Below are 26,307 nucleotides of genomic sequence, written 5' to 3'. Positions count from 1 at the left end.
GCTCATTGGTATATTAACAGATGTATTAACAACATGAAGAGAATGCAATAAATAAAATGTCAGTTCTCCCCCATTCCAATCAAACACAATCTCAATGGGTTATAAAGTCCTGCAATGTAGAAAGCGATTTTGATAAACAGCAGCGGCTGACTAGCAGTCTGTCCGTCTTTTTTTTGTTGAGTGTCGGTGTTGGGATGATTTTTATATATATTTTTTTGGTTGTGTATGTGTGGGAGGGGGTGGTGGTGTGTGGGGGGTGGGTGTGGGTGGGTGGGTGTGGGGAACTTTTCTCTTCCTCACGGCGCGGGGTGCGGCTCGGCTGCGGGGCCTAACATCCCCCGGTGCGGCTCGGCCGCTGGACTTTACATCCCGGTGCGGCTTGGCCGCTGGACTTACATCGCCCGGTGCAGCTCGGCTGCGGGGCTTAACACCGCCCGGTGCAACTCGGCTGCGGGACTTTACATCGCCCGGTGCAGCTCGGCTGCGGGGCTTAACACCGCCCGGTGCAACTCGGCTGCGGGACTTTACATCGCCCGGTGCAGCTCGGTTGTGGGGCTTAACACCGCCCGGTGCAGCTCGGCTGCGGGGCTTAACACCGCCCGGTGCAACTCGGCTGCGGGACTTAACACCGCCCGGTGCGGCTCGGCTGCGGGACTTTTCACCGCTGGTGCGGCTCGGCTGCGGGACTTAGCTGCGCAAGGCTTGGTCGCGGGCCTTTCATCGCCCGGTTCGGCCGCGGGACGTTTCAGCGCCCGGTGCGGGGACTGTGCGGGTCGGTCGGGGACGAGCTGTCTGTCCGTGGGCGTGGGGAAGAGAGGGGAAGTTTTGTTGCCTCCATCACAGTGAGGGGGTGTTTGGAGTCACTGTGATGGACGTTTGTGTTGGGGTTATGTGTCTTGTGTTCTTTTTTTTTCTATGACTGCTATTTAGTTTCGTTCGGTACTTCGGTACCGAACGACAAATAAAGCTCTGTTATACATGTTATACCTGTTATAGTTCATAGGGAGGATATATCCAAGGAAACAACTCTCCAGAATTGTTGACACAGTGTGAACATATACAGATATCTGTCCTTTCTCCTCACTGTTCTATCAGTACACCAATACTACACCAATGCAAGTGTTCACTCAAATAGTGGCAGGAGACCGGGTTGGATTGAGCTCTCGATCTTCTCTCGTTATCTCCTGCTTACAGACAACTCATCTCATTTGGTGAGTACAAAGCAAAAACATTTTCAAAAATCAGACTAGCTGGAGGTCAGGTGGCAAAATGTGCCATTTGGTGGCATGGGCAAGTGGCTCACTTTCATCTGTATACCTCATCCTGATGTTTCAAATTAATTGGTCTGAATTTTTTTTGAAGAGACTAATTATTCAAAGTGCCCGAGTATATACGTTCTCCATGACCACGTGGATTTTCCTTAGCACCTCCTCCCCTACCGCTTATAGGCCGTGCCCACCTCCTCGCCACCCCCAGCTCGCACTGCCTCCCCTACAGCTTACAGGCTACACCTGCCATAGTCCCTACTGCGTAGGATAGTATCAGTTTATGGATGATTGCTAGTGGGCCGAAGGGTCTTAATGTCTAAAACTAACACAGAGACCAACTTACCTTTAACAGTACTTGGGGAGATCCATCAGTATTTCATGCATTCATTATCTATAGAACAGTTAGGAGACTAACAGCTCAATTGAATTACTTGCATTTTCAACTTACTCGTAAAACAACAGCTCTGATCAACTCAGGTGATGCATTGCACAAGCCTCCAACTAGGACTCCACCTGCACTGCCTGCTTTGAGAGCTGTCCTCCTTGGGTTTGAATATCCCATTGTGTGTAAGTGGCACAGACAAACCTGCAGATCATCTATGCCAATATGCTTCTTATCCAACCGACCAGCTCTGTGCCAGCTTAAACCCAACTCACCACCACCTCTGGAATGGAGAACAAAACAAATATAATCAAATGTTAAAATCAAGTCAATAAAATCATTAGGATGAGCAGAATTCTCCATGATTAACATTTAGCAAACAATCACCTTTTCTTGAAATTCAATTAAATACTTTTTCATGGTTTCTGATCATAAATATTCACCCTCTCAACTTTCTAAAATTTAACGTTTACATCAGCAATTTTCCATTATTATCATCGTCAGTGCACATATAACTGAACAGCAGTCAAAATGCCCTATGGAGTATCAAAGCAGATAGATTCTTGATTAGTACGAATGTCAGGGGTTATGGGGTGATGGCAAGAGAATGGGGTTAGGAGGGAGAGATAGATCAGCCATGATTGAAATGGTGTAGACTTGATGGGCCAAATGGCCCAATTTAGCTCCTATCACTTATGACATGATGAGCAAGATGCAGGATGACTGTAAATTGTGGTGGGGGGGGGGGGGGGGGGGGGAGCAGAAGAGGCATGTGAAAGTAACTGAATTGGAGAGGTAAATTAGGGATGGGTGGGAGTTTTTAGGGCTGATGGGGCTTGCTCTGTCAGGGAATGGCAAAGTGCTTATTTAAACTTTGAAGTGGTGAGGATCGGGAATTATACCAATTGGCAATTAGAAAATTGGTCACTGGATTTAGTATGAAGTAGGAAATTAGTTGGATTTTTGAGTGAATTTAAGAGTACTCGAGAAGGAGAAAGTGACCTGATTGAAATAGCGCTAGACGAGTTGTGTCTGGTGCATGAACAAGGGTTCAACAATGGACTGTCAGGGGTTGGGATAGAGGTAGCTGTATGTAATGGAGTTAGAAACCTTGTTGTTGACATTACTACACCAGAGGCTCAGGGAAAGAGCAGAATTTGCTGAGATTCCACACTGTTCCCAGACAAAATGCAGCAAGGTGGGGAAAAGAGTCTGTCAGGGTTCTGACTGATATTTGAACCTCAACCAACATGTGTTAAATGGATCATATATCTCACTACAGTTTGTGGCTCCCTGCAGTGCACAGATGCAAAGATCTCTCTTTTCTCAACAGTGCAATGGTTAAAGTTGTTAATTGTTCAAGTTCAAAAACACTTTATTTGTCCCCGTGGGGCAATTTACAAAGGCATGTAGAGTAGTACAAAAACTATTGGGGGGGGGGGGATTAGCAGGGTGAGCAGCAGGACAGGGGTGGTTGGGAGTTAAGGAGCTGATCAGCCTTGGGGACAAAGATTGCTCTTCTCCTCTGTGTCCTACAGCCTGGGCAGCGAAGCCGGCGTCCTGAGGGGAGCCACTCAAACGCAGAGAACAGGACGTGTGAGGGGGTCCTGTAAAATCCTGCCAGCTGACCTTAGCATCTGCTGGTCGCATAGGGTGGAGAGGGCTCTGACAGGGAGTCCAATAATTTTGGAACAGACTTTGCCTGTGCTCTGTAGATGGTTTCTGTTCTGAAGGCTGGTGGAGTGGAACCAGCAGGTGAAGGAGAACGTGATGACGCTCTCAATGAAGGAGTGGAAAACGTTATGAGGATGTCCTTGCTGACCCCAAAGGAGTTGAGCTTCCTCAGGAGATACTGCCGCTGCTGGCATTTCCTGAGGATACCCTCTGTGTTGGAGGTAAATTTCAGCAAGTTGTCGAAGACTGTGCCCAGGTACTTGTATTTCTCAACAATCTCCAAAGGCTTCCCGTGGATAGTAGTGATGACTGCCGCAGCCAGTTCCCTCTGCTTGTTGGAGAAGGTCACTACCATCTCCTTGGTCTTGTTTGCATTTAGTTCAAGACAGGAGTTGTCGCACCACTCCACAAACTCATGAAGAGCTGAGCTGTGGTATGGAGGGGTAGTTGTTGTGAAACATGCAAGATTGTGAAAGAGACCTGCCTAGGAATTTGTTTGCAATCACTACCACGGTACACCCATGGTAATGAGCATAGAACATTGCAGCACAGGAGCAGATCTTCAGCTCACAAGGTCTGTGCCAAACATGGTGCCAACTTATTTGAACCTCCTCAGCCTGTATGTGATAACGTGCCAGCAATGGTTGTATATTAAGCTTTGTATCCAAACTCTGAACTTATTGAAATCAGGTATATGAAAATTCCTTACTTTCTTATTTCCTTAATTTGAAAAAGTTGTACATAATCCAAAAACAAAATACCTGGTGAACAACATCTTAACCTGAAGAAACGCCAAAGATGTAGGGAGACTTTACCTAACATGGCAAAATGCTAAAATCCAACCGTCTTCCAATAATAGCATCTGTTCTGGCTTAAAGTCAAAATTCAAATCCATGCCATACGCTCCATAGACTTGGACCAATAGAGGTTTATCATTCATTTGATTTAATGTTGTTTTATGAAAAACTGTGATGGGTACCAAGGTGTCATCCTGAAAACAAAAAGAAAATTATAAACCCCAGCAATGGTTGCATGCTCATAAGTATTTTTACACATGTCTCTCTTATATCATAGCCCGATTAACATGGTTAATAGTACAGTGAACTTTTATGTATAATTTACCTCAATCATATGTTTGGGTGGCAACATCTCCATTTTGATACAATTCTATCCCCATGTTTCGAGCCCTTTTCATGAAAAGCAGCACACCATAAACAAAATGGCAGAAAGCTGCTTTAACCATGACCACACAAGTGTATTTAACATAACTGTTCTCTCGACTTTGCACAGTGTGGTTGGGGAGTGGTGTTTAAGCAATAGAGCAGCTTTCACCTACAGTCACATAGACCAGAAGACACAGGAGCACAATTACGCCATTTAGCCCATCGAGTCTCCCCCGCCATTCAATCATGGCTGATCTATGTTTCCTCTCAACCCCATTCTCCTGCCTTCTCCCCGTAACCTTTGACAGCCTTACTAATAAAGAACCTTTCAATCTCCGCTTTAAAAATAAAAAATTTGAATCTGACCCTGGACATGAAGCTGTCAATGTAAAGGCTGGTAAGAGAGTGGCTCTGGAGGCAGATCCTTTGGAGGGATCCAGGGATAGTTCAAGAGATTGGAGATGCAATAATAATTTGCAAGCATCACAGCGAGTATAAGGGCTGATCATGGTTCATTTTTAATGATGGGTCTTACGATAGCAATTAAAAACATTGGAGGAACCGTTTCTGAAACAATTTATAACAGAGCTAACGCAATTGAAACCAGTTTTTGGGGCAACGTCTTTATACATTCATTCTTGGGATATTGAAACTATGAACTGGTGGGCTGCAAGACCACTTCAGAAGAAAATCTGTTATGATGGTGTGAAATTGGAGGAAAATTCTTGAAGGATATTAATAAGTTGAGTTTTACAATAATTTTACAACCCCAATTGTCACCTTTTAAAATATATATTATCATCATATCATCATATCATATATATACAGCCGGAAACAGGCCTTTTCGGCCCTCCAAGTCCGTGCCGCCCAGATTAAAAAAGGCCAGATTAAAAACAAAACTAATTGTATTTCAAATGGTTTGAATGGGATTTGAACTCACATTCTGCGATCAGCTCAGTAACACACATACCCAACTGCATCTTACCATGCCTGGTGCTTTTAAGCGAGTCACTTTATAGTCCTTGTTAATATTCAGACATGTTTCATCATCTTTAATGTAGAGCTCATCTTCGTCCATTGAATACAGAAAACTTACTGGTGGCTGTACTGGAGAAGACAGCTGGAAGCAAAATACATTAGCTTTGCGTCTTAAGTAAGCTTCACACTCAATAGCACAAGCCCAAGATGGGAGCTAAAAGAGAAAAAGGCAGTTGTTTAATTAAACACCCAATCCCAAAATGTATTTTAACTTTATTGTATACCAAATAATATATTGAATTTTGATACATACACATCAACCAATTTGCACTCTATCTCAGTACACGTGATTGTAAACTGCTGGAGGTAGTAGTCGAGGCAGATATAATTGTGGTATTTAAGAGACTATTGGAGAGACATATGGATGTACAGGGAATGGAGGGATATGAATTATGTGCAGGAAGATGTATTGGTTTTGGCATCATGTTCAGCACAGACATTATGGACCGAAAGACCTGTTCTTGTGCTGAACTGTTCTATGCTCCATGTTCCTCCATTCTACACAGAATCCAGGCGAATCTGTGGTGTCCAGGCGAAGAGCTGGATAGAGCTCTTAAGGATAGCGGAGTCAGGGGGTATGGGGAGAAGGCAGGAACGGGGTACTGATTGAGAATGATCAGCCATGATCACATTGAATGGCGGTGCTGGCTCGAAGGGCCGAATGGCCTCCTCCTGCACCTATTGTCTATTGTGTCACCAAAAGATTCAAATCTCTTCCTGTAACGTACTTGATCTTTAGTTCTCATTCTTATGGAGGTGCGTTATAAACTTCTTGGATTGTGTTATCCACTTCTACACAAAGATCTTTTAACAACACACAGTGTGCTGCCTGTACTCGTGCCTTTTGCTCTTTCATAATATGTACTCTGATTTCAAAGTGTAAATCAGGTTTAAATGACAAAACTTACCAATTCACATACACTCCAAAAATGATTTCCACATGAACCTTTTCTCACTACATCTCCCCTTTTATTAGTATCCCTCAGCATCTTTCTTCGATTTTATGTTTCTAACAGAAGTTAAACTTGGTGTTTTGTGTAAAAGGACCAGGAAAAGAATGGAGGCCGGGTAAGTGCTGGGGAAAGAAAGGAGCTGAAAAGAAACAAGGAACTGCAGAGCCTAGTTCACAAAAAAGAGACAAAGTGCTGGAGTAGCTCAGTGGGTCAGGCAGCATCTCTGGAGAACAGGAGGAGATCATCCCAGTGTACTCTGCATCCCAGGGTACTTAAGGAAGTGGCTCTAGAAAACGTGGACACATTGGTGTTCATTTTCCAATTTTTTTTAGATTCAGGATCAGTTCCTGTGGATTGGAGGGTAGCTAATGTTATCCCACTTTTCAAGAAAGGAGGGAGAGAGAAAACAGGGAATTATAGACCAGTTAGCCTGACATCGGTGATTGGGAAGATGCTGGAGTCAATTATAAAAGATGAAATAGCGGCACATTTGGATAGCAGTAACAGGATCGTTCCGAGTCAGCATGGGTTTACGAAAGGGAAATCATGCTTGACTCATCTTCTGGAATATTTTGAGGATGTAACTAGAAAAATGGACAAGGGAGAGCCAGTGGATATATTGTACCTGGACTTTCAGAAAGCCTTTGATAAGGTCCCACATAGGAGATTAGTGGGTAAAATTAGAGCACATGGTATTGGGGGTAGGGTACTAACATGGATAGAAAATTGGTTGGCAGACAGGAAACAAAGAGTAGGGATTAACAGGTCCCTTTCAGAGTGGCAGGCAGTGACTAGTGGGGTACTGCAAGGCTCGGTGCTGGGACCGCAGCTATTTACAATATACATTAATGACTTGGATGAAGGAATTAAAAGTACCATTAGCAAATTTGCAGATGACACAAAGCTGGGTGGCAGTGTGAACTGTGAGGAGGATGCTCTGAGGATGCAGGGTGATTTGGGAAGGTTGGGTGAGTGGGCAGATGCCTGGCAGACGCAGTTGAATGTGGATAAATGAGGTTATCCACTTTGGTGGCAAGAACAGGAAGGCAGATTATTATCTGAATGGTGTCGTTAGGAAAAGGGGAAGTGCAACGAGATCTGGGTGACCCGAACTCTACCTCCGCTACATCGACGACTGCATTGGTGTTACCTCTTGTACCCATGCAGAACTCACTGACTTCATACACTTTACTTCCAATTTCCATCCTGCCCTTAAATATACCTGGACTATCTCCGACATCTCCCTCTCGTTTCTGGACCTCACAGGAGACAGACTAGTGACGGACATTTACTATAAACCCACTGACTCGCACAGCTATCTGGACTACACTTCTTCCCACCCTGTCTCCTGCAAAAAGTCTATCCCCTACTCCCAATTTCTCCGTCTACGCCGCATCTGCGCCCGGGATGAGGTGTTTCACACTAGGGCTTCAGAGACGGGGCTTCCCCTCTTCCATTATAGATGAGGCTCTCACTAGGGTCTCTTCTACATCCCGCAGCTCTGTTCTTGCTCCCCCTCCCCCCACTCGTAACAAGGACAGAATCCCCCTCATTCTCACCTTCCACCCCACCAGCCAGCGTATCCAACAGATCATCCGCCAACATTTCTGTCACCTACAACGGGACCCCACCACAGACCATATCTTCCCATCCCCTCCCCTTTCTGCGTTCCGCAGAGACTGTTCCCTCCGTAACTCCCTGGTCCACTCGTCCCTTCCTACCCAAACCACCCCATCCCCGGGCACTTTCCCCTGCAACCGCAGGAGATGCAACACCTGTCCCTTTACCTTCCCCCTCAACTCCATCCAAGGACCCAAACAGTCTTTCCAGATGAGACACATGAGGTTCACCTGCACCTCCTCCAACCTCATCTATTGTATCCGCTGCTCTAGATGCCAACTTCTTTACATCGGCGAAACCAAACGCAGACTCGGCGATCGTTTTGCTCAACACCTTCGCTCAGTCCGCCTTAACCAACCTGATCTCCCGGTGGCTGAGCACTTCAACTCCCCCTCCCACTCCCAGTCTGACCTTTCTGTCATGGGCCTCCTCCAGTGCCATAGTGAGGTCCATTGGAAATTGGAGGAACAGCACCTCATATTTCGCCTGGGCAGCTTGCAGCCCAGTGGTATGAACATTGACTTCTCCAACTTTATATAGTTCCTCTGTCCCTCTCTTCCCCTTCCCAGATCTCCCTTTATCTTCCTGTCTCCACCTATATCCTTCCTTTGTCCCGCCCCCCTGACATCAGTCTGAAGAAGGGTCTCGACCCGAAACGTCGCCCATTCCTTCTCTCCCGAGATGCTGCCTGACCTGCTGAGTTACTCCAGTATTTTGTGAATAAATACCTTTGATTTGGGTGTCCTTGTTCATCAGTCACTGAAAGCAAGCATGCAGGTACAGCAGGCAGTGAAGAAAGCTAATGGCATGTTAGCCTTCATAATAAGAGGAGTTGAGTATAGGATGTCCTTCTGCAGTTGTACAGGGCCCTAGTGAGACCACACCTGGAGTATTGTGTGCAGTTTTGTTCTCCAAATTTGAGGAAGGACATTCTTGCTATTGAGGGAGTGCAGCATAGGTTCACGAGGTTAATTCCTGGAATGGCGGCACTGTCATATGTTGAAAGAATGGAGCGACTGGGCTTGTAAACACTGGAATTTAGAAGGATGAGAGGGGATCTTATTGAAACATAAGATTATTAAGGGATTGGACACGCTAGACGCAGGCAACATGTTCCTGATGTTGGGAGAGTCCAGAACCAGGGGCCACAGTTTAAGAATAAGGGGTAGGCCATTTAGAACGGAGATGAAGAAGAACTTTTTCACACAGAGAGTTGTGAATCTGTGGAATTCTCTGCCACAGAAGGCAGTGGAGGCCAATTCTCTGGATGCTTTCAAGAGAGTTAGATTGAGCTCTTAATGATAGCTGAGTCAAGGGATATGGGGAGAAGGCAGGAACAGGGAACTGATTTTGGATGATCAGCCATGATCACAGTGAATAGCGGTGCTGGCGTGAAGGGCCGAGCGAGGAACCTTCTTCAGACAAAATGATATTTGTTTTGCTTCATGAATTAATAATTCACATTAATGTTATCGGAATCTGCAATTTTGCAACAAGCCACATTCATGATTATCGATTATTCAAAAGTAGATTTTATATCCCCGTTCCCTTGAAAAAAACATTTACTGTTTTTTAAAAAACTACTGACAAATGTTTTTCAGAACTTCCAACAGGCATATTTGAATTCAGAGCACAACAACCACGTTAAATCCCTGGAGTAAACAGACTGAAATGCTAACCATGTAGGAAGGAGCTGCAGATGCTGGTTTAAACTGAAGATAGACACAAAATGCTGGAGTAACTGTGCCGACTGGCAGCATCTCTGGAGAGAAGGAATGGGTGACCTGTCTGAGGCCTTTGCTGTTTACCAAGGTGTTCTTACTGTTGTTGTAAAAGTATTGCATAGGTCAAGATAATCTAAGCAGAAAAAACGTAATAGTTATTCCGCACATACCTGGATGGATTTAACAGGTTCTGGTTCTTTGAGAGAAAACACATGTAAACACAAGCGACCATAACACTTCAGGATCATTATGCAATGGTCGTTGACTAGCTCCATATCAATTAGCTTGTGTTTCTCTTTTACTGCATAAACAGTCTTCCAGTTCTGCATTCCAGATGACGAAATTTGAGTTTTCATCAGCTGAAAAACAAAACATGTATCATTTGTAAGAGTTGCCCAACATTTACAGTTTTCCCCTTCCATATGTTACATGCAGGAAATATGAAAATGTATTTGAATTTCTAACAAGTTGTGGATAAAGACAAGTTTATATGTCATATATAAAAGACAGGGAGGGCCTCCAGTTAATATCATGAATTGGGGCAAGGCCAACTTTGATGGTATTATACAGTGCTCAAGTTGAATGGAGTAGTTTTGTTTGCAGGCAAAGAAACATCCAGAAAGTGGCAGGATACCATTAGCTTTCAAAAAGGAAAACTGATTCATCACAATGCAAAAAATCTTATAACTTTCTTATGTCATCTTTAAAAATAAATTGGGTCCATTTTCTATGCATCTTCTCTGCAGTTGCAAAATAACCAAAAAAATGTTATTGACATCTACTTTATCTGACATTTTGACAGCAAGTCCCCAATGTTTCTGTGTTTGATAAATTTAATATTTCAATTGTAAAAATGAGAACGAATAGCAAAGAACCCCTTCCTGAATAGTCATCGTCGTGGCTATCCCTCGAGGTCGAGGACGATGGTCTACGTTCCGTTGTTTTTATGAACTCTCAGGTGGCTTATGAGTCCAATCCTGGCTTTGAAAATTCTTTGGCATTCAGTGCAGGTAATTCCAGATGTCAGATCGGGCTTTGGTTGTTGCTACCTCGTTTTCCGTTTCCTTCCCTTTTCTTCTAATTCTGTGCATCTGTTGGCTTCGAAGGTCGCTGTTCCTTTTTGGATGATGGTTCGCCAGAGTTTCCTGTCCTTGGCATTGGATTCCCAATTTTCGATGTCGATTTCACATTTCTTCATGCTGGCTTTTAAGGAGTCTTTGAATCTCTTCTTTTGTCCCCCTCTTGAAGACAACACTGAAGTCAACATTGATGTGCAATGAAAACTGGAAGTTTCATGGGCATTAAATTCAGAGCAGAAAGACAAGGTTCTTGCCTTTTTAAAGGAGATTTTAATTTACTTCAGAGATATAGTGCAGAAACAGGCCCTTGCAGAATTTCTTTAGTGCATTTTATGAATAAATCTATAGGCCAGTTAAATCTGAAAGAACAAACTTTTGTCCAGAAAGTGTTTAAATTGTGTAACATATTAACTTGCAAGACATTTCTTTAATTAAAACTTACTTCATAATCTTTTGTGGCAGCAAAATTAGTCAGGATGTATAACTGTTTTTTCCAGTGTTCCACATGATAAATTAGTTCAGGAAGTCGTTCTTGCACAACCATAGGCGCCTCCAGTGGATGCATTCGATCAATTAACCAGACCTCTGAACTATTCTTGCTGTTACTGTTGATGGTGATGAATTTTCCATCCTTGGTACAGGTTAGCTCCACAAAAAACCTGAAAAGAATTGGTAGGAGGAGGATTTTAAAGGACTCTTTAGAAATTAATTTGCTGGTGATTCGTCTGAAATCAAGTTGGAAACAGAGTGGATCATAGGTTGGGAACAGTGGAGGGGAATCTGGTCTTTGAAGTTCATGCTGGCATTCTGCAGTTAGTACCATTGCTCCCTCCCCCTTCTACTGACTGGAATGAAATTGACATGACAATAGTCAAGAAAGTCACTGATGGTATTGCAAAACCACAAAACCACATCTGTAACTTATCATTTCTAACTGCTAAATTCCCAAGCAAAATGAAAATTGCAAAAGTTATACTTTTATATAAAACTGGGGATAGACACCACTTCACAAATTACTTTCCTTACTTTCCCAATTCTTCAAGATACTGGAAAAGCTCTTAAAGGCCCTGTCCCAGCTAGGCGTTTTTTAAGGAGACTGCCGGCGACTGTCATAGTCATAGCAGGTCGCCGAAAAACCGGCGACTGGAGCCCCCCTACGACAATGTCTACGGCAAGCTACAACAACCTACCACCTAGTTGACGTCAAGCTACGGCAAGCTACCGAAAACCGGCGACCCAATCATCGCAAGTAGAATGTCCACTTACGACCGCACCTACGACAACCTACCACCAGAGGCAACAAATCAAGAAAACCCACCCGTGACAAGCTATGACATGCTATGACCCTGAAGACTGAGGACAACTGAAGACAATTCACGTTTCACCCACTTTCCCTATAAAAGGGGGTGTACGGTAGGGTTTTCAATCATTCTGCATCATGACTATTTGAAATTGATGCCATGAGAAACTACTGTGAAATTCAATAACTTCATCCATCAATTTTCCATCAAAATGTCAAGAATTTCCTTTATTGATATACAAACAATTTTTTTTAAAAGGTTGATAATATACAACAGTGCATACAAAAATATTGTAATAAACCGATAAATTTCAATAAACTTCAAACTTTAAACAGAATACAAGTGCAAAAACATTCAAAACCTAACATCATTTATGAACACATTACACTAATGGATAATCAGATCAAGTCCACACTTGGAATTCGCCGAAGTCAGCACCGGCGACAACCTTAATCACCTGGCGACAACCTACTTCACCAGGCGCCAACCTGGCGACAACCTACAATAGCGCCCACGTCAGGCGACGTCAAGCTACGCTCATTGGCGTCAAACCAACAGTCGCCGAAAAATTTCATGCCTTCACAAAATCCAGCGACGACCAGAAAAAGGCTACGATTCTTTGGAGACTACTCACAACCATGCCCGCGACACCCCGGCAACCGTGCAGCGACAGCCTAGTCGCCTGTAGTCACCTAAAAAAAAATCGCCGAACTGGGACAGGGCCTTTACTGAAAGACTAGACAAATTCATTGAGAAGCACAAATTGCTGACTGACAGTCAGTATGGATTCAGATCAAACAGATCAACATGCATGGTGCTAATTCAATTAAAAGAAATTACTAATTGTGTAGACAAAAGAAAGTATGCAGTGGGGGTATTTATAGATCTAAAAAAAGCTTTTGATACCATTGATCACAATATATTACTTGATAATTGGAAAGGTGTGGTATCAGGAGGGTGGTGTTGAATTGGTTGAGAAGCTATATAAGAAACAGGCAACAGTTTGTGAAGATAGGCGAGCACAAATCAACATTCTTGGATATTACTTGTGGAGTACCTCAGGCGTCAGTAGTAGGACCGAAATTGTGCATTCTGTATATAAATGATATATGCAGAGTATCAAAACTATTGAAATTTGTTTTATTTGCAGACGATACTAATATCTTTTGTTCTGGGGAAAATTTACAGCAGCTTTTGGAGGAGATCACATCAGAAATGAGAAAATTAAAAAGGTGGTTTGACATAACCAAATTATCATTAAATTTGAACAAAACAAAGATTATGTTGTTTGGAAATGGCTCTTCACACTGTCCTTACTCACCTGGAGAGACAGGGCACGTACGTGAGGATGTTATTCATTGACTATAGCTCTGCCATCAACACGGTCATCCCCACCAAGCTCATCACCAAACTCCACCAGCTAGGCCTCAGCTCGTCGTTATGCGACTGGATCCTGGACTTCCTGCTGGAGCGACCGCAGGCAGTGAGAATGGGCCCGCACCTGTCTTCCACTATCACCCCGAGTACCGGCACACCACAGGGCTGTGTTCTGAGCCCCATGCTCTACTCCCTATTCACACACGACTGTGTTCCTGCATTCGACACCAACACCATTGTCAAGTTTGCAGACGACACAACGGTGATGAAACAAACTACAGAGCGGAGGTGCAGAACCTGGCGGACTGGTGCTCTGATAACAACCTGTCCCTAAATACTACCAAGACCAAGGAGTATAAGAAAATAACTGCAGATGCTGGTACAAATCGCTTCGCTCAACACCTGCGCTCGGTCCACTTTAACCAATCTGATCTCCCGGTGGCTAAGCACTTCAACTCCCCCTCCCATTCCCAGTCTGACCTTTCTGTCATGGGCCTCCTCCAGTGCCATAGTGAGGCCCACCGGAAATTGGAGGAACAGCACCTCATATTTCGCCTGGGCAGCTTGCAGTGGTATGAACATTGACTTCTCCAGCTTTAGATAGTTCCTCTGTCCCTCTCTTCCCCTCCCCCGTCCCAGATCTCCCTCTATCTTCTGTCTCCACCTATATCCTTCCTTTGTCCCGCACCCCTGACATCAGTCTGAAGAAGGGTCTCGACCCGAAACGTCGCCCATTCCTTCTCTCTTGAGATGCTGCCTGACCTGCTGAGTTACTCCAGCATTTTGTGAATAAAATACAAGAACAGGGAGCTGATCATCAACTTCCGTAGGTCACACAACGGGGAATACGCCCCGATCTTTATCAACGGGGACAGTGTGGAGAGAGTGTCCAGCTTCAAGTTTCTGGGCACTCACATTTCGGAGGACCTAACATGGTCCAATAACATTGCTGCGCTGGTCAAGAAGGCACAGCAACGACTGTTCTACCTAAGAACACTGAAAAAGTCTGGTCTACCCCAACAGCTGCTGACGACCTTCTACCGCTGCACCATATAGAGCATCCTAACGCATGGCATCCCTGTGTGGTATCTCAGCTGAACGGTGGCAGAGAGGAAAGCTCTTCAGCGGGTAGTCCATAGAGCTCAGAGGGCCATCGGAACACAGCTACCAGCCGTGGAGGGCATCTACAACTCACGATGCCTCAGAAAAGCCACCAGCATCCACAAAGATTCTTCACACCCCTGCAGCAGTCTATTCAAACTTCTACCATCGGGCAGACGATACAAGGCCTTCTACGCCCGCACCTCCAGACTCAGGAACAGCTTCATCCCCAGGGCCATAGCTCCTATGAACTGGTCCTGCTGAGCCGGATGGTCACATCGCACAGTGAACCGGCACAGATCTACTTGCACTTTATTCTGTTTTAAAACTGTTCTAATTTGTTTCATTGCGTTGTTTAAATTAATACTGACTAGCTAATTAATTTATTGCATCATATGGGAGGCGCATTCCCAATCTCGTTGGACCCCTGTACAATGACAATAAAGATATATTGTATTGTATTGTATTGTATAAACACTCGGGTACAAGTGAGGATAGATGGTATTGGTATAGAAAGAGTATATGAAAATACATTTGGTGTGATATTAAACCACTAAATCTGCTGAAAACCTCGTATAAAACATATGCAAGCAAAGCTGGCAAGGAGTATTGCAGTCCTGAGAAGAACAAGGCACATTCTAAATCACAAAGTGCTGTACATTGTTTATTGTTCACGTATTGCCATATCTAAATTACTATGTGGAGGTATGGGGCAACACGTACAAAAGCACCCTACATCCACTATGCATACTGCAAAAAAGGGCCATAAGGATAGTTAATAATGTAAGATTTCGCGAACACGCCAATTCTCTGTTTTTAAAGTCAAATGTCTTGAAGTTTATGGATCTAGTAGAATTTAACACAGCACAAATAATGTATAAAGCAAGAAATAATTTACTACCAGCTAATATACAAAAAATGTTCTTTGACAGGTAAGGTGGTTATAATTTGAGAGGAATGTTTAAGTTAAAGAAACGTTGTGTTCGTACAACTATGAAGAGTATGTGTATTTCAATCTGTGGGGTGAATTGTGGAATGATTTGGATGTGGAACTCAAGCAAAGCACAAACACTACTCAGTTCAAGAAGATGTACAAAAAATTTATGTTCCAGAGGTATAAGAATGAGGAAGGGCTGTGATGACAGTTGTTTTAGTTTATTGACACAGTGTGATATTCGCGATGTACATAGAATTTGGATAATTGTTTATAAACTGCATATATGTATGTTTGCGCGTGTGCATATATGTGTATATATGTATGTATGTAGCACATGAATGTATATGTTTGTGTGTGTTTATATATGTAGATGAGATAAAGTTTGTGAATTAATGGATGAGCAGCAGAGAAGGGGTAGGAATAAATAAGTGTCTACTTCTACTCCTTTTCAAACATAAGATTTAATTTGTGTTGTTTATGATAATGTATTCATTGAGTTGTGTATAGGTTTATCATTTCATTTTGTTATTTTGTTTTTTTTTGTTTTACATGTTCAAAATAAAATATAAACAAACAAATATCCCTGTGATTATTTTTCATCTTCAAGTACTTGTCAAATTCCATTTTGAATTGGCATAAAAGTTAATTTAAGAGGGAAGAGAAAGAACAAAGGAAAAAACTTTGGCTATAAACAGTCACCAGACTATGAAATCTATGAACAGAGAAGATTACAGCACAAGAACAGGTCCTTTGGCACACAATGCCATCACTTATTGACCTGCGCATAATGCATTTCCCTCCGTACCCTGCCTATCCAAAAGTTATTTAAATGCCACTAATATATTTGCTTCAACCACCACCCTGTCAAGGCGTTCCAGGTACTTACCACCCTGTGTGAATAACCTGTCTCACACATCTCCATTAAACTTTGTTCCTCTCACCTTAGAGTTATGCCCTCTAGTATTTGATTTTCCATTCCAACCTAGATTCTGACTGTCCACCGTATCTATGCCTCCCGTAATTTTATATGCTTCGATCAAGTCTCCCTGCTCCCTCCAGCGTTCCAGTGAAAACAATGCAACTCTGACCAATCTCTCCCTGCAGTAAATACCCACTAATCCAGATATTATGCCAGTAAACTAGATAGAGCTCTTAAGGATAGCGGAGTCAGGGGGTATGGGGAGAAGGCAGGAACGGGGTACTGATTGAGAATGATCAGCCATGATCACATTGAATGGCGGTGCTGGCTCAAAGGGCCGAATGGCCTACTCCTGCACCTATTGTCTATCCAATCTCTGTACCCTTTCCAAAGCCTCCACATTCTTCCTGTAATGGAGGCCAGCAGAACTGCACACAAAACTCCAAATGTAGCCTAACCAAAGTCTAGCATTAAGATTGCATTGAAAGAAATTTAGATATACTGGAATAAGCAAAACACAATAGACTGAGCAATTTCTAGTGAACACAAGCATTCAAAATACTACTCTGCTTGGGCTGTCCCAGCCTTGTAATACCTGGTGTCATTTTCTTTGTAAACCATTTCAGATGCCGTTCTTGGGTCTCCGAGCAGAAGCCTGTAAACTTCATGGGATCGAAGCTTCTCCAAAATGGTGTAGAACAGGCTATTATCTGTGGCCCATTCTGTAATAAAGCAAAAATGTTTGCTGCTTCTAAAACAAAGACTTGCAAAGTACTTTTACAAAATTCAGTACCTCATATAAAGCTGTACGATGTACACAGTTATATCAAGGCTGGAATTCTGATGTTAGCAGAAAATGAGAAAGTTCAACAAATAAAATGAGCAACAATTGCTGTCTTTGCAGTTTGCTGCAGTAAAATATCTGCTCCGTTCCTGTTCTAAACAAGCACATTGACAAGTTGGATCGGACTGTTTGCTCCAAACTCTCTCCTTCTTGAAGACAGAAAGCTCCAGCTGCTCATTCCGTCGCAACCAGAGCCAAATCGCCAAGATTTGGTTTTGTAATCGAGCCTTTCTGGGGCTCTCTCTCTCGTTATCCCTGTCTTGGCTCTCTCACACAATTCCACCTCTCCTCCAAGGTTATCATTATGTTACACAGCCTGCAGCCACCTCCCTCATTCGAATATCCACTCATCCAGCTGTGTGCTGCCTCAGGTCTCTTTGACCCTATCCCGAGAAGTAACAGAGAAAATACTCCTGCACCTGGAAAGTTGAGGCATGCAGGGAATCCCACAGCAATTTGCACAAGGTATCCCCTCAGCAAAATTCTATGCATTGTGGCATCAGATTGAGAAGTCAGACAGTCTACTGAATGTAGTTGAAGTGAGCTGGGGAGGTAAAGAATTTGTAGGTGTCATTGGGTCATGTCTCATTTGGGAGCTAAAACACATTGGCAGCAAGGTGAGCACGAAAGCGAACACTACAGGCAAAATGTGTAGGAACTGCAGATGCTGGTTTAAACTGAAGATAGACATAAAAAGCTGGAGTAACTCAGTGGGACAGGCAACACCTCTGGAGAGAAGGAATGGATGACGTTTCGGGTCGAGACCCTTCTTCAAAAGTGTCAGCATTCGGCACCAAGGAAGGAAGGAATGTCTCTACTGGGAATGGATGGGATTGGAATATCACAATAGCACCAGGAGAACTCTGTGGAATATTAATTCGTTGTTCATCTGCCTTGCTGCAAACAGTCCATATGATTCAGTTTCATGTATTGTCCCAGACAAAATAAACCACTCATAAACACTGCCTCAGACTCACCAAAACTAAATGCACGCGGCAAAACATGTACCACCAACGGTTTTGGATCAAGCTTTACCACAACACAAGTGGATTCATCTGATGGCGTACGTACACTCGAAGCCAAATATTTCTGATCTGGTGAAACTCTGATACGCTGAAATTGAGCATCGTTTGATTGAAGAAACTGCAGCTGATCCAGGCACAGCACAAGTTCAGGAGAACCTGTAGAAATAAATAATGTTTCACAGTGCAGGGTACACATTACGACAGAGAATTCAAATGTTCAGCTATGAAACATTGTACAGTTTTTAGCTCTCGGAATCTTACAGCCTGCCAAAGGACATACATGGCCTAGGAATTTTAGTGATAGGGGAAGAATGTTAAAATGCATCACACCAGACAAATATAGGAAGCAATGACTCCACTGGGTCTAGATGAGGATGGAATCACATCAACAATTATTTTGGTCAACGGTCTACTGGCCCTGGGCAAGAGGCATTTCTGAAAGATACTTTACACATACTGTATTGGTTTATTGTCACATATCATATCATATATCATATATATATACAGCCGGAAACAGGCCTTTTCGGCCCCCCAAGTCCGTGCCGCCCAGCGATCCCCGTACATTAACACTATCCTACACCCACTAGGGACAATTTTTACATTTACCCAGCCAATTAACCTACATACCTGTACGTCTTTGGAGTGTGGGAGGAAACCGAAGATCTCGGAGAAAACCCACGCAGGTCACGGGGAGAACGTACAAACTCCTTACAGTGCAGCACCCGTAGTCAGGATCGAACCCGAGTCTCCGGCGCTGCATTCGCTGTAAAGCAGCAACTCTACCGCTGCGCCACCATATGGTTGTCAGTTGGAGAAAAATCTGTTTTTTGCGTGCTCTTCAAGCAATTCATATGTCACACACGAGTACAATCATCCAATCAAATAGTGAAGAAAGAGAGACAGTGCAGAATATAGTGTCTCAGCTGCAGAGAAAGTGCAGTTGAAAGCAAAGTGCAAGGGCCACTACAAAGTAAGTAGCCGGAAAAAAAAGGTCAGGAACATATCATTAGCTTATGAGATGTCCATCTGATAACAGCAAGGAGGAAGCTGTTCTTGAAAATGGTGGTTTGTGCTCAAGCTCAGCTTCTTTCCTGCCATTATAAACCAATACAAGAACCAATACAAAGGCCTGCCGCCCTTGGTCAGATCTTCACTACTGAAGACTATAGACCAAAGTAATTGTTGATGATATTCCAACCACATCCAGGACCAGTAGAGTCATTGCTTCCTTTACAAGCACGTGCCTTCCCCGTCACTAGTGTTTTCCTTGGCCCATATGTATTCCTTGGTTGGCTGTCTGATTCCCAAAGCAATTGGGAAAGAAACATTTTGGTCAAAGTTAAACTGCATGTTGGTGTCGACCAACAGTCCCCATTTATGCTACCGCTACACTAATCGTTGGCACTGTGCCTCAAGGCAGGTCTGGGATTGAGCCCAGACTGTCGTGGGGAGAATGGAAAGAAGACCAGTCAATGTTTAGTTTTAGAGATAGAGCATGGAAATAGAATCCATTGAATCCATTCTGACCACCCGTTCACACCAGTTCTACGTTATCCCACTTTCCCAGCCACTCCCTACACACAAGGGGTGATTTTACTGACACCAACTAACCTGCAAACCTGCACATCTTTGGGATGTGGGAGGAAACCAGAGGACCGAGAAGGAACTGATGCGGTGACAGGGAGAACATGAAAGCTCCACACCGACAGCACTCGAGGTCAGGACTCTGGCGCTGTGATGCAGCAGCTTTCCCAGCTGCACCACTGTGTCGCCCTGGTGGGGAAGAGACGGAAGGTTCATAATGCAGGGTTGGCCTCCAAGAAGAGGAGGAGTAGGTGAGGGAGGCAGTTTACTCAAACATGGTTCCTAGCTCCTGTCAATGGAGCAGCAGAATAAAACATGCTTGTGGTCAACAGCAGATTTACCTCAGGCTGAAATGACTATACATTAGAGAGACACACAAAGTGCTGCAATAACTCAGCAGGTCAGGCAGCATATCTGGAGAAAAGGATAGGCGATGTTTCGGGTTGCGATCCTTCTTCAGACTGAAAGGGGGTGGGGGTGAAGAGCCGGAGGCGAGAAAAGATCAGGATCAATCAAGGCAGGTAACAAATGAACTTCTGTAATGAAAATAGCAGCAATGGTGCAAGTGAGATTCCCAGCTGAAAGTGTCTGATCGAATTTCTGCAGAGCTGATTTGACCAGAAATCAATGCAATCATGTTCCAGCAGGAAATCTGCATCTTTCACACACTTCCTCCTGACAGAGGCCATTCAGCCCATCGAATCCAGTATGGCTCAGAAAACAACCTTTCAATCCCATTCCAACACTTATTTCCCTTTACACTATTCTCTCAGATGATCAACAACTCCACCACCCACTGACACCAGAAAATTGTTCACAGCATCCAACTGGCCGATTGGCTGGTGGGCAGCTACCAACAGAAGAAGGGTCCCAACCTATAACCATCACTTATCCATGTTCTCCAGAGATGCTGTCTGACCTGCCGAGTTACTCCAGCACTTTGTGTCTTATTTTGTAGGTCAGCATTTGTAGTTCCTTGTGTCACCAACTGTTTAAATCTGTGCTTTGATAACTACTCCAGGCCTGTTCTGTTATTATGTGACTTTCTATAATCGAGGTATTTTTGGGCACTAATTATCATGTTATTTCAGAACTACCTGCGCTGTGGAGGGTAGATTACTATATAAAGTGATTTTTGTTTTTTTCTGACTTGTGGGCAAAAATCAACGTGAACACATCTGTAAAAATGGGACCCGCTCATTCCCCAGGGTCAGCCTGTACATTGCTTTTATGGTTTAAATTGGGTTAAAATGTTATGTGATCTACGGGTTGATTTGTCAGAATGAAAAATGGTACCTTTCTGTGGTTTTCTATAAATACAGCCATCATCTTCAAAGTATTCAATCCCATTCACGACCATCTATGGAAACAATATAGTAATGTTCACACAAATTTTAATGAGCGAGTTCGGTATTTCGACTGAGCATGTGCAGGTCATAGGTCGCAGGGGCAAAACATTCTCACCGGCTGATCTGCTACGTGTAAACAAACCGTTTCATCCGTATTTTCCAGTTTTGCTTCGTAGAGGTAAGAAAATACTGCTTTCAAAGCTTAATTAGGTTATGGTTAATTTGTACAAAACCGATGATTTTGTAGGTTTTATTGCTTTATGCTTCAGTGAGTGAGCAAGATAGTGACAGAATAACAAGCATTTTTTATTGTTCTTTGTTTTGGAAGGGGGGGATGGAGAATGAAATGAAATGTATGATTTCTATAACTATCAAGAGACTTCTGAATGAATCACGGTTCATCTCTGAGGCTAGAATATTTGTCGTGGTTAAAGTTTGAAGCAAGTTAAGGACAGCGTTTTCCATTTTCAATCTGTTTCAGTACTGCACCGAATGTGTTCTCTTAGACATGCTCGCGGCTTTTTGTCTGAAATATTGAAATTAACGAAAATGTTGCCGTTAATTCGCACTTCAGAATTAAGTTGGGGAACAGGGCGATCCCATGACGCAGATATGTTTTCATTTTTTGCCGGAGGGGCAAGGAAATCCGGCAAAGTGTTCGGACCCACAAACTCAGTGACACCAGTCTGAGCTGCCTGCCCCTTTAACACACTCTCTGACACAATGTTCACATCTGCACATTCACAACTCAAACTGTTGCACAGTTCCCAGGGTAGGTTTTCGTCTTCACTCGATCTTTGCTGCGGTTTCTCAGGGTTGACGTGTAGTTTCCTAGCTCAGTAACTGTTAAGCTCTCCGAGGCCGCTGCTCCTCAGTCTCTGATCCCTGGATTCGGATTCATCTCATCTTTGTTCTTACATGACCCTGTCATTTTAAACAGTCCAACACCTGACGCAGACGCTAGTTGTGTAGGAAGGAACTGCAGATGTTGGTTTAAACCGAAGAAAGACACAACATGCTGAAGTAACTCAGCAGTTCGGTCAGACAACATCCCTGAAAAGGAATAGGTGACGTGTCGGATCGAGACCCGTCTTCAGACTCTAGTTGTGGTATCAACAACTCACAGTATGTCTGTAATATAATTTATTTACTTGTTTATTTAAAACTGATAGAATTGAGGTCACTGGTACAAAGGGGCTCCCCACTAACACTTCAGAAGTGTCTTCTTACCTCTACGAAGCAAAACTGGAAAATACGGATGAAAAGAAGGTTTGTTTACACACAGCAGATCAGCTGGCGAAAATGTTTTGCCCCTGCGACCTATGACCTGCGCATGTTCATTCGAAATACCGATCTCGCTTATTATTATCCACTATTGTATTAGCCCTGTCAACAAGCTAAACAAAAAGACATTCTACCATTTCAGTAAACAAATTTGTAATCTGTGCTACTTCTAATAAGTCAACTGAGAAGTCCTTGGGAATTGTAAAGGCCCTCCACCATTTTCAGGATCAGATAAAGATGCGACTTCTTTCCCTGTTCTTAAGCAAACAGTGTTAGATATGTTTGGGGAGGGGATACACAAGTGCGTGTGCGAAACCCAGTGTAAGAAGGTAGGATGCTTACTGGCATCTAATTTTGAATCAATGGACAATTGGAATTTAAAAAAATATTGCTTGAGTAACTCAACAGGTCTTGCAACATCTCTGGAGGACATGGATAGGCAATGTTTCGGACATTGTTGCAGGGGGGTGAAAGTTGGATGAGAGGTGGAGGCGGAACAAAGCCTGGCAAGTGATAAAAGGATACAGGTGAGGGGGTGTTGATTGTCAAATGGGTGCACATAGGCTAGCGATAAAAAGGAGACAAAGTTTGTAAAATAAGGAGAAACGAGGAGTGAAATGGGAAGTCGGAGAAGGGATATAGTTGGAGGGGGAAGGGGAGGGCAGGATAGTGGGAGAAGTGGGTGGGCACCAGGTGTGACACAGGGAACAGAGGGAAATTAAAAGGGGGTGATGCAGTTCCTTGTGTCTCTAAATTGCTGGACGAACTCAGGTTGTGGAAGTAATTGTCGATGTTTCAGGTTGAGATCCTGCAAGAGGACATGGAATTACTTGGAAGGGTGGAGACTGAGAATTGGTTGTGAACTTGAGATGTAAAGGTGTTTTACCAAAAGTAAAAGGGGTTCCAGGGTGTTCTTTATTTTGTTTTACTGATGTGGAAATACATTTATTCAAGATTTCTCACTTATAACAACGTAATTCTTGAAAGCAGCAGGGCAGGATGAGAAAGTGTTTAAACGTGCAGACAGGATCCATGGCTGTACCTACAGTGGCGTTTTGCTTAGGAAAGCACGACCAGCAGGATTCTTACACAAAGCTAGTATGGACACAGTTGGTTGAATCGACTGCATACTGCGATTTTATTGTTTCAAATTTTTTCTACGTGAATTCTGTTAATGGCATAAAACTGAGAGCTGGGTTGATAATCTGGGGGCTAATGGGAGTGTCAGGGAACATGCTGTAATATTTAATTTAACTATTTAATGATACATCATGGATAACAATCCAAGTCTCATAAATAAAGAGGCGTTACAAGACCAACGTGCAATGCTTCACTAAAATATGGTGCTTTCAGAAAAAAAATCTCTAAAAGAGCTGCTGTTAAAAAACAATACATTTATGATTTCAGAAGAAAGATTTTTTACTCACCACGTAACTGTTATTGCTGGAAGCATACCTATCACAGATTGTTTCCAACCTTTTTTTAAACCAACCTTCCAGTTTACAATATTTGGGTGACTTTGATTTGTAGTATCTTAATTCTGCTTGTACATGTTCCTTAAGAGAAAACACATGTACATTTTATTGAAAAAAGTCCATACAAATGATTTAGCATGTACAAAGACGTTATGTTTTACTGTCATTCTCCTTTTCAGATCATAATGATTTAAGTACTGCATTATCTAGATTTGATGACCAGCTGCCTGTCTGTAACGTTAGGGTGGGCTGTGGAATATACAACCTGAATTTGCATATATTTCAGAACTATTTTCCAAAAATTAAACAAGTGGAATAATTTATCCCATTAAATAAATCTGCACAAAATTGTAGACTGTATAAATGTTTCATGATTTAAAATTATTTTAATAATAAATGTCATTAATAGATCTTGGCCTCTTCAATACAGGAATTACACTAAATTACACTAGGCCTAGTGAAATGCATTACTTGAAAAGACAGTGATTCTTTCTTTCATGTAGAAAAATCTTATTGCATTTGAATTGTAAGTATTATGTTAATGTCAGATTTTAAAGTCTTAAAATGATATAACGAGAGATGAGAATTACAGATAGTCCAAAACAAAACAAAGATCAATCTCAACTGCATCAAACTGTATTGCATTCTGGGGAAATTGCACCTTGAAGGCTACAGTCACGTGGGTAAGAGATCGATGTTCTGGTGATAAATAATTCAAATAACATATGTTCAGTTCGCATGTTAAAGTCCCACATTCTGTTCCTCGAGAGTGTTTCATTATTATCTGTCCTAAAAAGAATAATGAAATTCTCACTTGCAACAACACAAGAGATATGTAAATATGGTACTCAGTACTCACCATAATAAAAAGTTAATTAAAAAAAAAAATCATATATTTCTAATAAAAAATATCCATGTGAACTTGTCTTTCTGCATTTAACCCCATTGCTAATTGCACTTCTCAGCTGGGGCAATATCTACTGACTGACAAGTTGCCTCAGTAACATTGTCAGCTGGATTGTCAGCTCCCAACCTACTTATTGCAGACCTTGCATATTTTTTTATCTGCATTTATTGTGTAACTGTAAAGGTATAATACGATGACACCTTATTCCACACTCTGGCATTTTTCTGCTTGCACTACCTGTTGTACTTGTATTTGGTTTGATTGTACTCAAATATAGTAGGATTTGACTAGATAGCACACAAACAGATTTTAACTGTATCTCAGTACACGTGACAATAAACCAATACCAAAACTGCTGAAATCTTGAGCAAAACTACAAAATGCTGGAGGAACTCAGCAGGTCAAGCAGGGGAGGGAATGGACAGGAGACGCTTTGGGTCAGGTCCCTTCTTCAAACCAAGTCTGATTTCAGACTGATCAGTCTGAAAGAGGATCCCAACCAGAAACGGTGCCTATCCATTCTCTCTCCAGATGCTACCTGCTCCACCAATACCAAGGGGTCTGGTCTATTAATGGGAATTGCTGCCACAAATTCCTTTTGGACGCAGAGAACTGAGAAATTCGACCTCCTGCATCTGAGATGCCCATGAGAGAGAGCTTGCTCCAAGAGGTGACTAGGCCATAGGCCTAGTCAGTCCCACCCTTGGAAAGCTCTGGTAGCCAAAGGAATGAGCCATTAATGCAAGCACTAGTGAAGCTAGAAGCACCCAACCCAACTCACTCCATCTGATAAAGAAATAGCTGATAGATACATCGAAATCTAACAGGACCAACCAACATCTTGTTTGAAAATACTGAAGACCTGGTAGCTGTGTTTCCAGGCAAAATATTCTAGCACAGTTACAACTGATGTAACAACTGATAATGTGGAAAATTGTTCGCGTGTTCTGTTTCTTGCGAAACAGATTTACATCTAATCTAACAAGGAAGCAGAGTGCTGGCATAACTCAGTGGATAAGGCAGCATCCCTGGAAACCATGGATACGTGATGTTTCGGGTGAGGACCAGAGGTCCGAAGAAGGTTCCAGATCTGAAACGTCACCTATCCATGTTCTCCAGAGACGCTGTCTGACCCGCTGAGTTACTGCAGCACTTTGCACCTTTGTTAGCTAGAGGACCAGCCACTGTATGCACTGTATCAACAAGAGCAGTGAATGTCAGAGGGAGGGTTTTCAACTGTGGGCAACTCAATTCCATTCAGCCCCAAACCGTTCCTCTTTCTACAAAACACAGCAAGAAAGAT

The 26,307-nt window shown here is 42.9% G+C and overlaps 1 protein-coding gene across 4 annotated transcripts in view; it reads right to left on the bottom strand.

Moving 5' to 3' along the window:
• Positions 1-26,307, bottom strand: part of prepl (prolyl endopeptidase like) — a 34,917-nt gene that overhangs the window by 6,907 nt on the left and 1,703 nt on the right. The window contains exons 1-10 of one of the 4 annotated variants that reach the window (XM_078405836.1): positions 24,759-24,878; positions 24,050-24,178; positions 21,286-21,349; positions 18,358-18,561; positions 17,132-17,258; positions 11,344-11,560; positions 9,993-10,181; positions 5,473-5,679; positions 4,140-4,315; positions 1,717-1,933 (exon numbers count right to left, since the gene is read on the bottom strand). In XM_078405836.1, the coding sequence (XP_078261962.1) occupies positions 1,717-1,933; positions 4,140-4,315; positions 5,473-5,679; positions 9,993-10,181; positions 11,344-11,560; positions 17,132-17,258; positions 18,358-18,561; positions 21,286-21,349; positions 24,050-24,178; positions 24,759-24,875 (1,647 nt within the window). In that variant the 5' untranslated portion in view covers positions 24,876-24,878. Of the gene's footprint in view, positions 1-1,716; positions 1,934-4,139; positions 4,316-5,472; positions 5,680-9,992; positions 10,182-11,343; positions 11,561-17,131; positions 17,259-18,357; positions 18,562-21,285; positions 21,350-24,049; positions 24,179-24,758; positions 24,879-26,307 lie in introns of those variants that run through there. The other 3 variants (XM_078405834.1, XM_078405837.1, XM_078405838.1) reach the window with 3 other exon arrangements.

Source organism: Rhinoraja longicauda, chromosome 9 (genome assembly GCF_053455715.1).
Source record: "Rhinoraja longicauda isolate Sanriku21f chromosome 9, sRhiLon1.1, whole genome shotgun sequence".
In the NCBI taxonomy this organism is placed as follows: domain Eukaryota; kingdom Metazoa; phylum Chordata; class Chondrichthyes; order Rajiformes; family Arhynchobatidae; genus Rhinoraja; species Rhinoraja longicauda.
Note: the sequence above shows the minus strand (reverse complement) of the source record. Positions and strands in the feature narration are given on the sequence as shown.